The following is a 13,695-nucleotide window of genomic DNA, read 5'->3' on the forward strand; positions in this document are numbered from 1 at the left end:
GTTCCATCCTCAACTCTCCTGGAGTTTCCCAATGTGGGGTCTACAAAATGCAAGACTAGACATTTGCACAGCTATAAAGCCAGAAGAAAAGGAGTCCACGGGGTGTAACAAGTAAACAAATCCATGCAGGCTCAAAAAACAAAAACCCTCCTAATTGGACAGTACTAAAGTTTAACACAATTTTACAACAATATAATATTCAATATTCAAGTCCCGGTGAGTTTTCCTTGTTTAGATATGCTTCATCAGTGTAAAATGCAATCTCACAAATGGACAAAATAGATGTAATTGGCAAATGCTCCCTCCTAGGACGAAGCAGCAGGCTAAAGGTCTTAGTCCTTTGAAGTTGTTTTTGGTGCAGTGATTGCCGACCTAGAACCTGGGGGTCACAGGTCTGAATCCCCACTCTCTCAGGGAAACTGGCTGGGTGACCTTGGGTTGTACACTATCATTCTTCCCTACCTCACAGGTTGTTATACAGATAATATTGAAAAAAGGCGGATGTTTTAAGGTAGCGATCCCCAACCTGTGGGCTGCGGACCACATGTGGTCCTTTGACTAATTGGAGATGGGCCCCGAAGGACGCCTTCTCCCCCCCCCCGGCTCTTTACTTCATCCCCCCCCCTCGGCCCTTTACAACACACTTTGGGTGTCCTTGTCTCCCATCACTCCCAGATGGGACTATCTCATTGCAGAGAAACAAGCTCAGGGTTCCCATTGATTTGTCATTGTCATGAGTTAAAATTTCCATGAAAATAAAATGTTCCTTATGTTCATTGTTGTGGCGTGTCTGTATCTTATTTTGAAGGTATGTTTAAACATTACCATAGCGATCAGAGAGCGTTAGGCCAGTGGTTGAGAGTAGGGGAGTAAACTACCCCCCCCCCACCGGGCCTCAGTAAAAGGCGTTGAGTGGTCCCCGGTGAGTGGTCCCCAGCGCTGAGTGGCCCCCGGTGATAAAAAGGTTGGGGACCACTGTTTTAAGGCACTTTGCTTCAGTTTGGGTCCCTTTTCATTGGAGAAAAGGGGGGTATAAAGGAAGTGGATAAATAAGATCGATCTTGCCTCTTCAGGCTCAGCGTAGCTATATTCATGTCCAAAACGGCAACCTGTCCATTGTTCTAGGTAGCTCCCTGCAGCTCTACACCGATGGCAGGACAAAACATTCACGTGACCTTCAGTAACCTCAGGCGCTGGTTCAGATCTCTGCTCTTACTCCCTCCCCTGGATCAATAGGACCAAATGATTGTAAAGGTTTTGGACCCTGCCTCACACTGGTGTAGCCTCCTGGGCCACTGGCGTTGTTTGCTGGCTCAGCAGAGAGTTGCCAGCTGCTGTTGAGCCAGTGCTGGTTCTGGGGTTGAGTCCAGGAACTGGCATGGTGCCCTCAGTGGCTGGCATTCTGCCTGCAGAGCTGATTCTGCCTGATTCAGTGACAGCCCTGGCTTTTACAGGATCAGAACAAATGGTTCCTTCTTTGCATTATGTAACTTTCCCCCCAGTATCCGTCGATATCAGATTTTCTTTTTAAACGGATAACATCAAATTTTGGAGGTTTCGGGTTGGAACAAAAGGGGTAAATTGTAGCCCTGCTCCTACTTCGTCATGTTCACTCTTTGAATTCCACCTAATTTGCCACATTAGGTGGTATTTCACTGGGTGAAAAGATGCAGGCGCGTGCATTAGAAATTATTTTCATTTGCTTATTGCTGTGTCCTAGATTTCAGGGGGATGGCTCTGGGCTGAACAGAGAAAAAAGAATTAGTGCCAGTTGGCAGGCTTTTTTGATAGATTCAGCTGTCAGGTCAAAGACTTACAAAATCAGCTGCCCTAACAGGCAAACAGGCTGCTGGCTGGGAAATGGTTCGGTCGCACTGGAAGAGCAGCCTGTGGGAATTGACATCAGTCTATAAATTTCCCAGTGAACATGCAGAAGATCCCTCCCTACAGGATAGCCAATTGCTAAGAGAGACCCTTTCTAAGCAGATGGGGCCAATCATCATCAATAACATTAATTTCTACTACCTATGCTACTTTTTCTCAACTAATAAACATAAGAACATAAGAGAAGCCATGCTGGATCAAGCCAGTGGCCCATACAATCCAACTCTCTGTGTCACACAAGGGCCAAAAACCAGGGGCCATCAGGAGGTCCACCAACAGGACCAGAACTCCAGATCTCCCACTGTTACCTTCCTCCCAAGTACTAAGAATACAGAGCATCCCTGCCCCAGGCACCGTGTTCCATCTTTATATTTGTTTGTTATTTATTTATTTATTAGGTTTCTGTACCATTCCTCCCCTAGATTGGCTTGTGGTGGTTTACAACAGGGGTAGTCAACCTGTGGTCCTCCAGATGTCCATGGACTATAATTCCCATGAGCCCCTGACAGCTAATTGTAGTCCATGGACATCTGGAGGACCACAGGTTAACTACCCCTGGTTTACAACAGAACATAGAAACAATCAGTAAAACCAGTGAAATGATAAAAACAAGGAACCAACCTCCCCTCCTCCCCAGATGCCTCCGTTCACAAATCAGAATTGGTTATTTGTTGGTGGAGATTATCTAGTTGGGGAGAGGGCAAGATAACAGACATCAATGGGCCTCTGTTCCATCTTTATCCCGTCTCCTCTTCAAGCATTCTATGCTTGTAGACTCCACCCTTTCCTGAGGCAGTGAATTCCACATGTTCGTTTCTCTTTGGGTGACGAAGGACTTCCTTTTATCTGTCCTAAACCTGCGGCTCATTAATTTCATTGAGCGCCCAGAGTTCTTGAATTGCGAGGAAGGGAGAAAAGTCCTCCTTTCTCTACCTTCTCTATCTCACACATGATTTTGTAATGTTCTGGGTCCAATTGTCGCTTTACCTTTTTACGTTGAGCAACATGCACCCACCCAAGATATTGTAACCTGTCCTTGTTGCTGCACTTTATTCATTTGTTTGTTTGTTTGTTCGTTTATATACCACCCTCCCCAAAGGCTTAGGGCGATTTGCATGAAATGGAAACAATACAGAACTCAGTTTATAGAAATGTGGTAACAACTGTAACAATAACAACAATATAATGATAATAATAAGCATTGTAGAATAGTAGAATTCTAGAAACATTGATTTGGGCGGATCTGTAATGATTGTTGAAAGGAGTCTTGGGGGGGCAGTGGGGAGCGATGGTTCAGATGGACCTCAACCAACTGCCTGTCGGAGGAGCTCCCTTCTGCAGGCCCTGTGGAACTGTTGAGTTCCTTAAAAAAGATGTCATAAAGTGGAGACAAGCAGCCAACCAAATGGCCTTATAATGTCTTTATCTTTTTTATTTTTCTTTGCTGTTTTAGCTTGCCCAAGGGCTCTTTCCTAGGTAGTCATGGGTGTCATAAAATGTTTGGCCTATGGGTACCACCAGTGTGTTTATGTTTAAAGATTTCGGTTGGTTGAACTGTTCAGAGTGACAAAGAGCGCATAAAAACATATTTGTTCTATTGATGTTTATTTATCACTGAATCTCCAGGTTTACTATACCATGTAAATCAATGCACTCAGGATAATTTACCTGATAAATGGTATAATGGGACTGGGAGCTGTAGAAATTTGAAATGGGCTGTCCTCTGAACAAGGCACAAATATTTAATTTCCATGTATTAAACAACACAGGAGATACCAGTGTGCTGAGAGAAGCACAGGGCCATGCATTAACGGATCGGTCAAGGAAAATGCTTTCTTTCATTTATTTAAATGCCCTCCTGCCTCGCTGGCCAAGATATAGTTGCAATTGTGAGCAGAGCTGGCTCCTGAATTTTGAATAGGCTGATCTGATGGATATGTTTTGCTCAGCTTTTGTTGCAGAACTGACAAAAAGCAGCATGTACAGCATGTGGAGTGTGGCTTTCAGATGCAATTGGCTGCAAGCTGGCCTGTGGCATATGACAGAGGCTGTTGCCAGGACCACATTTGGCTGCCTGCGGCCATCACTTCCATATGATCCAGGTCCCTGTTAATTCTCTCTTGCCTAATTGTGGAATTCATTCTCGTTCCTCTAATGCAGGGGCAGTCAAACTGCGACCCTCCAGATGTCCATGGACTACAATCCCCATAAGCCCCTGCCAGCAAACGCTGGCAGGGGCTCCTGGGAATGGTAGTCCATGGACATCTGAAGGGCTGCATTTTGACTACCCCTGTTCTAATGAGTGGAGTTCTATAAAACCGACAGAAATTGTGATGGATGAACGGAATTGTAAGCAAGGTGGTTTCAGAAGGGTCACTGTGTTGTTAGTGCTGCTACCTCCCCCTCCCCCAACTCCTGCTTGGGACAGGGGGTGGTAATAGGGTAGCCAGTTCCAAGGTGGGAAACGTGGAGATTTGGGGTTGGTGCTGGGTGGGACAGGGACCCCAGTGGGGCATAAGGCATCCATTTTCCCCAGGGGACCTCATATCTGTAGCTGGGAGATGAGCTGTAATTATGAAAGCGCCCCAGTCCCACCTGGAAACTAGAATCCCTTTGTGTTGGTCTCCATTAGAAAAGCAAGATTGAATAGTACCTGACAAGTACCTGTGAGGGAGGCGAGGCTGAGAGAGCCCTCATATTTTACAGGGCCTATTAGCTATTGAGAGCCAAATCTCCTTTTCTCATCTGAGTCTTGAAAACTTACAGTAGCATTTCTCAACTTTTTTGCCATTGAGAAACCCCAGAAATATTCTTTAGGCTTCAAGAAACCCCAGAAAAGGCAAGATCATGCAGAATATGGTTGGGAAGCATAGCTGTACGCACACCTATCTGGGGCCCTTCCCCTTCCCACCTTTTCCAGGCCCGTTATTAGCCATTTTTGGGGAGGGCGAGTTGACCATAAAGGGTCATATGATTGATAGATCTTTAACAAATTCTTAAAATATATTAAAATTAATTAACTCCTGTTCATTTGGGAAACCCTTCCAGGGCCATCAAGAAATCCCAGGGACTCATGACACCCTGGCTGAGAAAGCCTGCCTTATGCCCTGTGAAATCTTGTGGTCTTTAAAGTGCTACCGATCTCAAATCGTGCTCCCTGTTCCATTAACGGCTCCCTTGGAAAGGTGAAAGTTGACCATTAAGGTTCAAAGGTGATACCTGAGGTTTTTTGAGTTGCAGAACTTTTAGGAATGTTGGCATCTATTTTTTAGAATCATAGAATCAGAGAGCTGGAAGGGACCTCCTGGGTCATCTAGTCCAGCCCCCTGGACTATGCAGGACACTCACAATCCTATCACTCATCCACTGTCACCTGCCATCCCCTTCAAAGAATCAACCTCTCCATCAGATGGCTATCTGGCCTCTGTTTAAAAATGTCCAAAGATGGAGAACCCACCACCTCCCGAGGAAGCCTTTTCCACTCTAACTGTCAGGAGCTTCTTCTGAATGTTTAGATGGAATTTCTTTTGTCAGGTTCTGGCTGACAACAGCTACAAGAATTATGTTAATCTTTAAGATGCCACATTTTACTTGTTCGACAACCAGCTAACAAAGACCAGCCATCAACATCCCTTGTCTGTTTTGAAATATACGCTTTAAAAGAGCTGTGGGCTCAACTTGAGAATTTAGGTTTGCGCACCATGTTGTCCAAATCGGCTGCTCCAGGCTGCAGCAGCCAGCGCCTCATCGCGCACCCTCTCTCCCCTCCTGCAGTGAGGCACTGGCTGTTGCAGCCCGGAGCGACCGATCCCGACGACCCAGCACACAACCCTACTTGAGATCCTTCAGAAGATGGTCTTGTTTTTGCTGGTTTATATCTCAGTTGCCCTAGACAACCTAATCCAACCATGGCTGAATTAATTGATTAGCCCTGTAAGGCATGTCAAGACGTTGGTCTCAGTTGGGCCTTGATGTCTTGTCAGGTACAAGGATCTCAAGATGAAAACAAGGCTGCTAAATTGATACAGCTTGTAACTCCTCGATGGGAAAGATTGTTTTTCAGAGTCTGACAGTTGTGTGCAAATCCAGAGGCTACTTTAATGGAGAAGAAGCTGGTGAACAAGTTAAACTCAATACATATTTTCATTAATTTGCATTGTTGAACTGCAACAAGGAGCAGGTTTTTGTACCCATTTTTCTCTACCCCAAGAAGGCTCAAAACGGCTTACAGACCTTTTCCCTTCCTCTCCCCACAACAGTAACCTTGTGAGGGAGGTGGGGCTGAGAGAGTTCTGAGAAAACTGTGACTGCCTCTGCTTACCCAGCAGGCTTCATGTGGAGGAGTGAGGAATCAGACTCGGGTTTTCCAAATTAAATTCCGCAACTCTTTACCACTATAGGACACTGGCTGTAAAAATATAAAGATATTTGTTAATGTATTTCTGGAGTTATGCGGACAGGGCTGGTTTGCACATTTAATGTATGTGTTCAGCTCCGTTAGGCGTGAACTGGCCACTCAATTTTTCAGGGTGTGTATTCATGCTTACCAAGGCTGTATGTAGATGATAGAGACCTGCCTTGCCCCAGTTCACACAGAGTATGAACAGGACTGGCTCCTGATTTGCATAGTGAGTGGAAGAGGAATAACCATAGGGGTGGGGTAGGGGAGAGTGAGGAAGAGAAAGAGGCTTTTAAACCCCTTTCTATCCTGTTGTTTCCTCTGTCTCTGAACAGCTTCTTATCCATGTTGGGAACAAGTGACCATAAAGGTGAGTGCTGTAGCCTTTAAGGTCCCACAGAATAATAAACCTTTTACACAAAACTCTGGCTCTTAAGGAGCAGATCTGAATGCAATCCCTGCTTGCCATGGTTTGAGAATCCTCAGAAAACATGACTTCTCCCCCTCCCCTTGGAAGGCTATTCATGGTTGCCCAGTGCATTTGTGGTGACTGTGGGCACCTCAACACAAGACCTCCCCCCCCCCTTGCATGGGTGATTCAAGTGCCACAGAAATCGAGAGATGGGTGTGTGTGTGATTTTTGAAAAAAAACATTTGACTGGGTTATGGCATGAGTGCATTAATGCACATACTCAGATCTCCCTCAAAAGGGAGAGATACGATGGGAAGTGGGACCACCTACTTTCCCAACAAAAATGCATAACACAGGCCACAATTAGTGTCCTGGCCGGTGATGGGGGAAAACCACAGAGGCAGAAGGTCAGGCGCAAATTCAGAATCTCCATTTAGAATCGGATGCAGTGAAAACACCCTAGCCTATCTCTCACAATGGGAGAATTCCCAGAGGGACTGAAAGAGGCAGTGGTATGTCCAGTACTGAAAAATAGCCACGAGCACCTGATAACAACCGACCCATCTTGCACCTAGCATTTCTGGGGAAGATGGTAGAAAGGACTGTCACAAATCAATTAACGGCATTCCTGAAGGAAGCTTCGGTCCTAGACCCATCTCAGTTTTCCAACCTGGCCATGGGGTAGAGACTGCGCCTGTCATCCTGACGGATGACTTCCTTTGCCAGTTGTACTGAGGTGGGTTGGCACTGCTGATATTATTAGTCCTTTCAGCAGCATTCGACACAGTCGACCACAAGCTCTTAGCTGGAATACAAGGGACAGCCCTTCAATGGCTGATCTCCTTCCTCCGGTGTCGCGGACAGAGGGTTGCAATAGGAGAGAGCACATCAAGCCACCCACAGCTTACTTGTGGAGTCCCACAGGGAGCGGTCCTCTCTTCTATTTTATTCAGCATCTTCATTCACCCTCTTGCACAACTGGTACAGAGGTTCAGGCTGGGTAATCATCAATATGCAGATTGCAGTCAGCCCTTGAGCAGCTGGAACAGAGAGCTGTGATTTCTAAGATTTAGCATGGGTTTCGCAAGAACTAATCATGTCAGACCAACCTTATCATTTTTTTCAAGAAAGTGACTATGTGGTTGGATCCGTGGAATGCTGTGGACATAGTTTATCTGGATTTCAGTAAAGCATTTGATAAGGTTCCACATGATAGACAAGTTGGTAAAATGCGGTAAGGATCCTTATTCTGTCAGGTGGATCGGTAACTGGTTATTGTACCCAAAGCGTAGTTGTAAATGGTTCAGCATCCTCTTGGAGAAGAGTGACAAGTGGAGTACCCCAGGGATCTTACCTGGGGCCTGTGTTGTTCAACATATTTATAAATGATTTGGATGAGGGTTTATAGGGGATACTTATTAAATCTGCAGACGATACTAAACTGGGAGGACAGAATTAGAATACAGGATGATCCTGATAGGCTCGAGAAATGGGCTCAACTGAATAAAATGAATAGGGATAAATGTAAAGTTCTGCATTTAGCTAAATACAGAGAGAAACAAACCTATCCACTGGCAATATAATAAATATATTCATAAAAGAAAGAAAAGTTTTCAAAACGGATATTACCTGGATTCCATTTTGACAGAAGTCCTACAGAATAAAGAAATAAGGAAAACTACAAAAAAGGACACTTTTTTGTTTGGTTTAATTATGTTTGGTTTAATTATTAGACCGTCCTTCTTATACTCTTGTAGGAAAAACCAAACACACCAATATAGGATGGGGAGACTTATCTTGGCAGTAGCATGTGTGAAAAGGATCTAGGAGTCTTAGTAGACCACACATTGAACATGAGTCAATAGTGTGAATGGGATTTTGGGCTGTATCAAACGGAGTATCATGTTGTGGGGAGAGGAAAGGGAAGGAGATTGTAAGCCGCTTTGAGACTCCTTTGGGTAGAGAAAAGTGGCATCTAAGAACCAACTCTTCTTCTTCTTCTTCTTCTTCTTCTTCTTCTTCTTCTTCTTCTTCTTCAGTAATCTCAGGGCTCTCTCAGCCTCACCTCCCTCACAGGGTGCCTGTTGTGGGGAGTGGAAAGGGAAGGCGAATTGAGACTTCTTTGGGTAGAGAAAAGCGGCATAAAAGAGCCAACTCTTCTTCCTCCTCTTCATGATAGAACCTCTGCCAGCGTCACCTTTCACTATCATTGCTGCCCAGTAGCTCCTCTTCAGGGGTTGGCTCAGCTCCATCACCATTAGTACTGTCCGTTCTCTTCTGTGGATGTGGCTGTTGATTCTCAAACGGACAGATGCATCTTAGTCTGGGGTCTCAGCTTTGACAATTCATGGTATTGCTAAATCGCTCAAATCCCATTTCCGCATTAAGAAAGCGCACATATAAACACTTCAAAAACACTGGCAGGGGCTCATGGGTATTGTAGTCCATAAACATCTGGAGGACCACAGGTTGACTACCCCTGCTTTTCAGCATTATCCCTACAGCTGAACCATGTCGCAAGATCATTTTCAGTTTTAAATGTGCTGATTCTTTTCCATCATGACATCTTGACATATTGGTGTATAGAGATGAGCACAAACCAGGAAAACGAGTTTCACTTTGTGGTTTGTGGCATGCCTGATTCATGAGCCATGAATTCTCATAACTTTTAGAGGCCAGATTAATTGGTTTGATTTATGACATGGTAGAATGCCTCCATCCAATGTGCTAGATGGACCAGACTTGTTAGATTTCCAGCGGACACTCCTCTATTTGTCCTTCAAGGTTTGTGAGGATTGGATGTCCAGGGTCTGAGTAACGGCCCTTCAAAGAGGTTGCCTCCAGGAAAGTGCTTCATGTGGAAATGACAGTGCAGGAGAGTTAGGTGCATAGAATGGACCCTGTGCAATCTAGAGACATCAAACTTGCACAAGACAGCCTGCTGATGCCCCTCTACATGCCCCATATGATGTGCAGATTGGATTTAGGGGCTTGCTATAGCTCCCCAACGAAGATGCCCCCAGGAATGTGCATTTGGGGAATGTGCCAGGCTTAGGTTCAGAAATGTAGAGTGGACCCACTGCAAGCTATGCACACTAACTCTTATCTGACCTCCTGTTCCTCTACAATCTCTTCAAGTTGGGGGTGGATTACATTTCTGTAATCTGGACCTCCCCCCCCCCCCCCAAAAAAAAAGGTCTCCTCAGCTCTCTCTCTGGGAAAGATGGCTGCAATTACATGATTTTATGGAATGGCTCAGGAAGAAGTCTTTGAACACTTTTCTGTGTTCCTAATTACGTATGTCTTTTCTAGATCAAAGGTGAAGATCTCTCAAAGGTGATGGTTTTCCAGATTGCCAGTCTTTAAAAACACATCCTTTTTATATTAAAAAGGTTCATTTTCACTGTGGGGTTTTTGAATTAATCTGTTATTGTTTTGCCTGTAATGAGCTGCTTATGTTAGCATATAATTGTGTATACTTTCCACTGTATTCATTAATAAGTTGTCTGTGTATGTTTTTTTTTTAAACAATGATTGATTTTCGTATGTGTTCCAGTACTCATGGGGTATTAAAAAATCCTCAAGGCTGTGTCCCAGATTTACAGCATCTTAATCAGTGGATTAAAAACATGGAAGGGAACATGAGTCTACTCCACCCATCCATTGGGACCACATGCCAGCAAGTCTGCAAATATACCAAGCCACAAAGTGCTATAGGGAGAGAAAGAATGATCCAGCTGCCAGGCAACTGATAGATAGATAGATAGATAGATAGATAGATAGATAGATAGATAGATAGATAGATAGATAGATAGATAGATAGATAGATAGATAGATAGATAGATAGGTAGGTAGGTAGGTAGGTAGGTAGGTAGGTAGGTAGGTAGGTAGGTAGGTAGGTAGGTAGGTAGGTAGGTAGGAAGCAAGCAAGCAAGCAAGCAAGCAAGCAAGCCTGGAAACAGACAGGCAAATTGCTATTAATGGTCAATGTGATGTGAGAAGTCAGTACACATGGCTGCCAATAGGAGGATGTTACCATTTGCTCTGAAAAGAAAATCCAGAGTAAACATTAAAAATCACCCCAAGCACGCAATTCAGATTTTGACGCTGGTGATAAGAAAACAGCTCGAGCAAAAAAGAGGGAAAGGTGAGGATAGTCAGGAATGATTGTTAGCAAGTTTAAAAGTGTGGCTGGATCATGGCCAGAGTTCGATTCTGCACTTCTCCACATGCAGCCAGCTGGGTGACCTTGGGCTCACCACAGCACTGATAAACCTGTTTTGACTGAGCGGTAATATCAGGGCTCTCTCAGCCTCACCTCCCTCACACACCCCTGTGGTGGGGAGAGGAAAAGACAATTGGAAGCCACTTTGAGACTCCTTTGGGTAGAGAAAAGCGGCACATAAGAACCAACTCATCATCTTCTTCAGTGATATCAGGGCTCTCTCAGCCTCACCTCCTTCACAAGGTGTCTGTTGTGGGGAGAGGAAAGGGAAGGCGAATGTAAGCCGCTTTGAGACTCCTTTGGGTAGAGAAAAGCGGCATAAAAGAACCAACTCTTCTTCTTCTTCTTCAGTAACCTCAGGGCTCTCTCAGCCCCACTTACCTCACAGAGTGTCTGTTGTATTTTGGATGTTATGCACATGCATGCACATGAAAGCTCATGCCTTGAATAAATCTTTCTTGGTCTTAAAGGTGCTGTCGGACTCAAATTTTGTTGTGGGGAGAGGAAGGGAAGGCGATTGTAAGCTGATCTGAAACTCCTCCTAGTAGTGAAAAGCAGGTTATAAAGACCAACTCATCTTCTTACTCTCACTTCTCCAGCTGCCATGGGCTATGTGGAAATCATTTCTATACGATGCCAAGTGTGTTAATAGTCTTGCTTCTTTTAGCTCAAGGCAAGGGCAACAATATTTGTCTCTGATCTTACTTGCTCAAATGACTTGAGTAGCTACAGCATTAGAAGGCTAGGATCTGGCATTTGTCTATAGACCTGGTACTGTGTTGGGCAAGAGAAGTGCAAAGGGCCTGGGAATGCAGAAAAGCCTTTGGACCATGGTATTAGGTTGTTATCATGCCCAGACCAGAATGCCCAGGTTAGCCAAATATCTAGAGCTGCCAGCTCCAGAATGGGAGATTTTGGGGGTGGAACTTTCTGCAGGAGGGGTTTGAGGAGGGTGGAACCTCGGGGGAGCATGATACTATAGAGTTCACCCTCAAAAGCAGTCATTTTCTTGGTGGGAAGTTGGGAACTGTTATCTGTAATTCCAGGGATCTCCAGACCCCCACATGGAAGTTGGCAAACCTACCAATATCAGATCGCAGAAACTAAGAAGGGTCCATCCTGATTAGTACTTGGATAGAAGACCACCAAGGTAGTTGCTTCACAGCATCAGGCAATGGAAAGACCATGCATTTATTTATAATTTAATATATACACCACCCATTCCTGTAAAAATGGACTCAGGGCAAACATTCGCAACCATATCTGTTTGTTTCTAGCCTTGGAAACCCTACAGGGTGTTGGCTGGAACTTACTTTCCACCCCCATTGGTGTCATGGCTATCTTGAGAACTTCTGTACTTTTAGAACAGCTTTTGTTTTTGTACTTTCTCCACTTCCCCTTCCTCTCATAAACCTTTTTCCTTGGTATCCCTTATGCGGCTTCTTTTCGATTCAGTTTTCCTATTGCATTGCCCTTCATGTTTCCACACCCCCCTCAGTCCTTTTCTTTTAGATGCTTTTCTGCCTTTCCATCCTCCATGTCATTTCATCATAGAGTATAGTCTCTACCCCAGTTGTATTCCAAGAAGACATTTTTTCAGTATGGCATTTAGATTCAGGATCCAGAACACACTGTTATGACGTGCAGGGCCAGGGATCAACCTCGGGCTAAAGTTTAGGATGCAGGTTCTCTGTAGGAAAAATGGGGAGGGGGAGGTATCTAATTTTGTGCGGATTATGCCCTTACTCAGGAGCATGAAACCTAAGTAACGGGTGCTGCGTAGTAGAAGATTCAGGAATGTGCATTTAGACCCAAGCTGTATTCCAGTGCTGTCAACCTAGTGTTGTCAAATGCAAAATGAATGCAATTATAATAATACTTGCAAATAGTAATTAGGTACAAGCCTTTCCCAGCCTGATGAAGCAACTTTAACAGTATATATCCTTCCAGGCAGTTGCAAAGATTCTCTCTATATATAAATTCACCTTATTTAATAGCCATGGTATATTGCGGGGAGGGGAAGTACAATGTTTGTGTTTTTTCCCCATATATTTTGTCTCTTGTATTGATATGTCTCTTTGGGATATATACTGAGTTTAACCTCATTGAACTTTTCCCCAGGAATTGATGCTCTTACAATTGGCGAGTCATTATGCTGCTCCACCTGTGTAGTGTTAAGGTCAGTGTGTTTTTCTGATTATAAATAAACCAAAACCATTCATGTCATTCCATTATAAATCCACAACCATTCATAATGGAATGTGCCATAGCCCTGAGCTGACTGCAGGGGCCCAAGCACGGCCTGTTCAAATCCCTGATGCAAGCTTCCAGTTTGGAGAAATGGGACTCACCACAGGGAAAGGGTGGAGTGGGACCCCTGCATCCAAATGGAGCCACCTCCCTGTTTTTCTCTGGCCTGTTTGGAGATTTGTTATAGATTTTGTTAATCGGGTGCCTGTAGTGGGGGGGGGGGGTCATTGGAAAGGAGAGGGAGGGATTGCAATGGTGTATAATAGCATAGAGCCCACCTTCTACGCAGCCTTTTCTCCAGGGGAACTGAGGACCCAAGAAGTCAGGACCCCAGAAGACTATTAAGTATGTCTGATTTTAGAAGTGAAGTAGATACTGCTGGATGGGTCTCACAAAAGCTAGCTTTTCTCTTGGTGAAGACAGACGATGCATCGTGAAGTGTGAGAGAAGGTGCTTAGACATTCATGCAATTCATTCCAAGAGTCAAACTAAGGGAGAAACTGGAAGAGTTCCTGGTCAGTGTAT

General features: G+C 44.6%; 1 protein-coding gene across 9 annotated transcripts in view; it reads left to right on the top strand.

The window, feature by feature from the left end:
* HECW1 (HECT, C2 and WW domain containing E3 ubiquitin protein ligase 1) overlaps nucleotides 1-13,695 on the top strand; it is a 237,510-nt gene that overhangs the window by 71,637 nt on the left and 152,178 nt on the right. The window contains exon 2 of one of the 9 annotated variants that reach the window (XM_077302971.1): nucleotides 13,042-13,099. The exons of the other annotated variants lie outside the window; for them this stretch is intronic. Coding sequence (XP_077159086.1) covers nucleotides 13,073-13,099 — 27 coding nt within the window. The 5' untranslated portion in view covers nucleotides 13,042-13,072. The remainder of the gene's footprint in view (nucleotides 1-13,041; nucleotides 13,100-13,695) is intronic. 9 annotated transcript variants of the gene reach the window in all.

Source organism: Paroedura picta, chromosome 11 (genome assembly GCF_049243985.1).
Source record: "Paroedura picta isolate Pp20150507F chromosome 11, Ppicta_v3.0, whole genome shotgun sequence".
NCBI lineage: Eukaryota > Metazoa > Chordata > Lepidosauria > Squamata > Gekkonidae > Paroedura > Paroedura picta.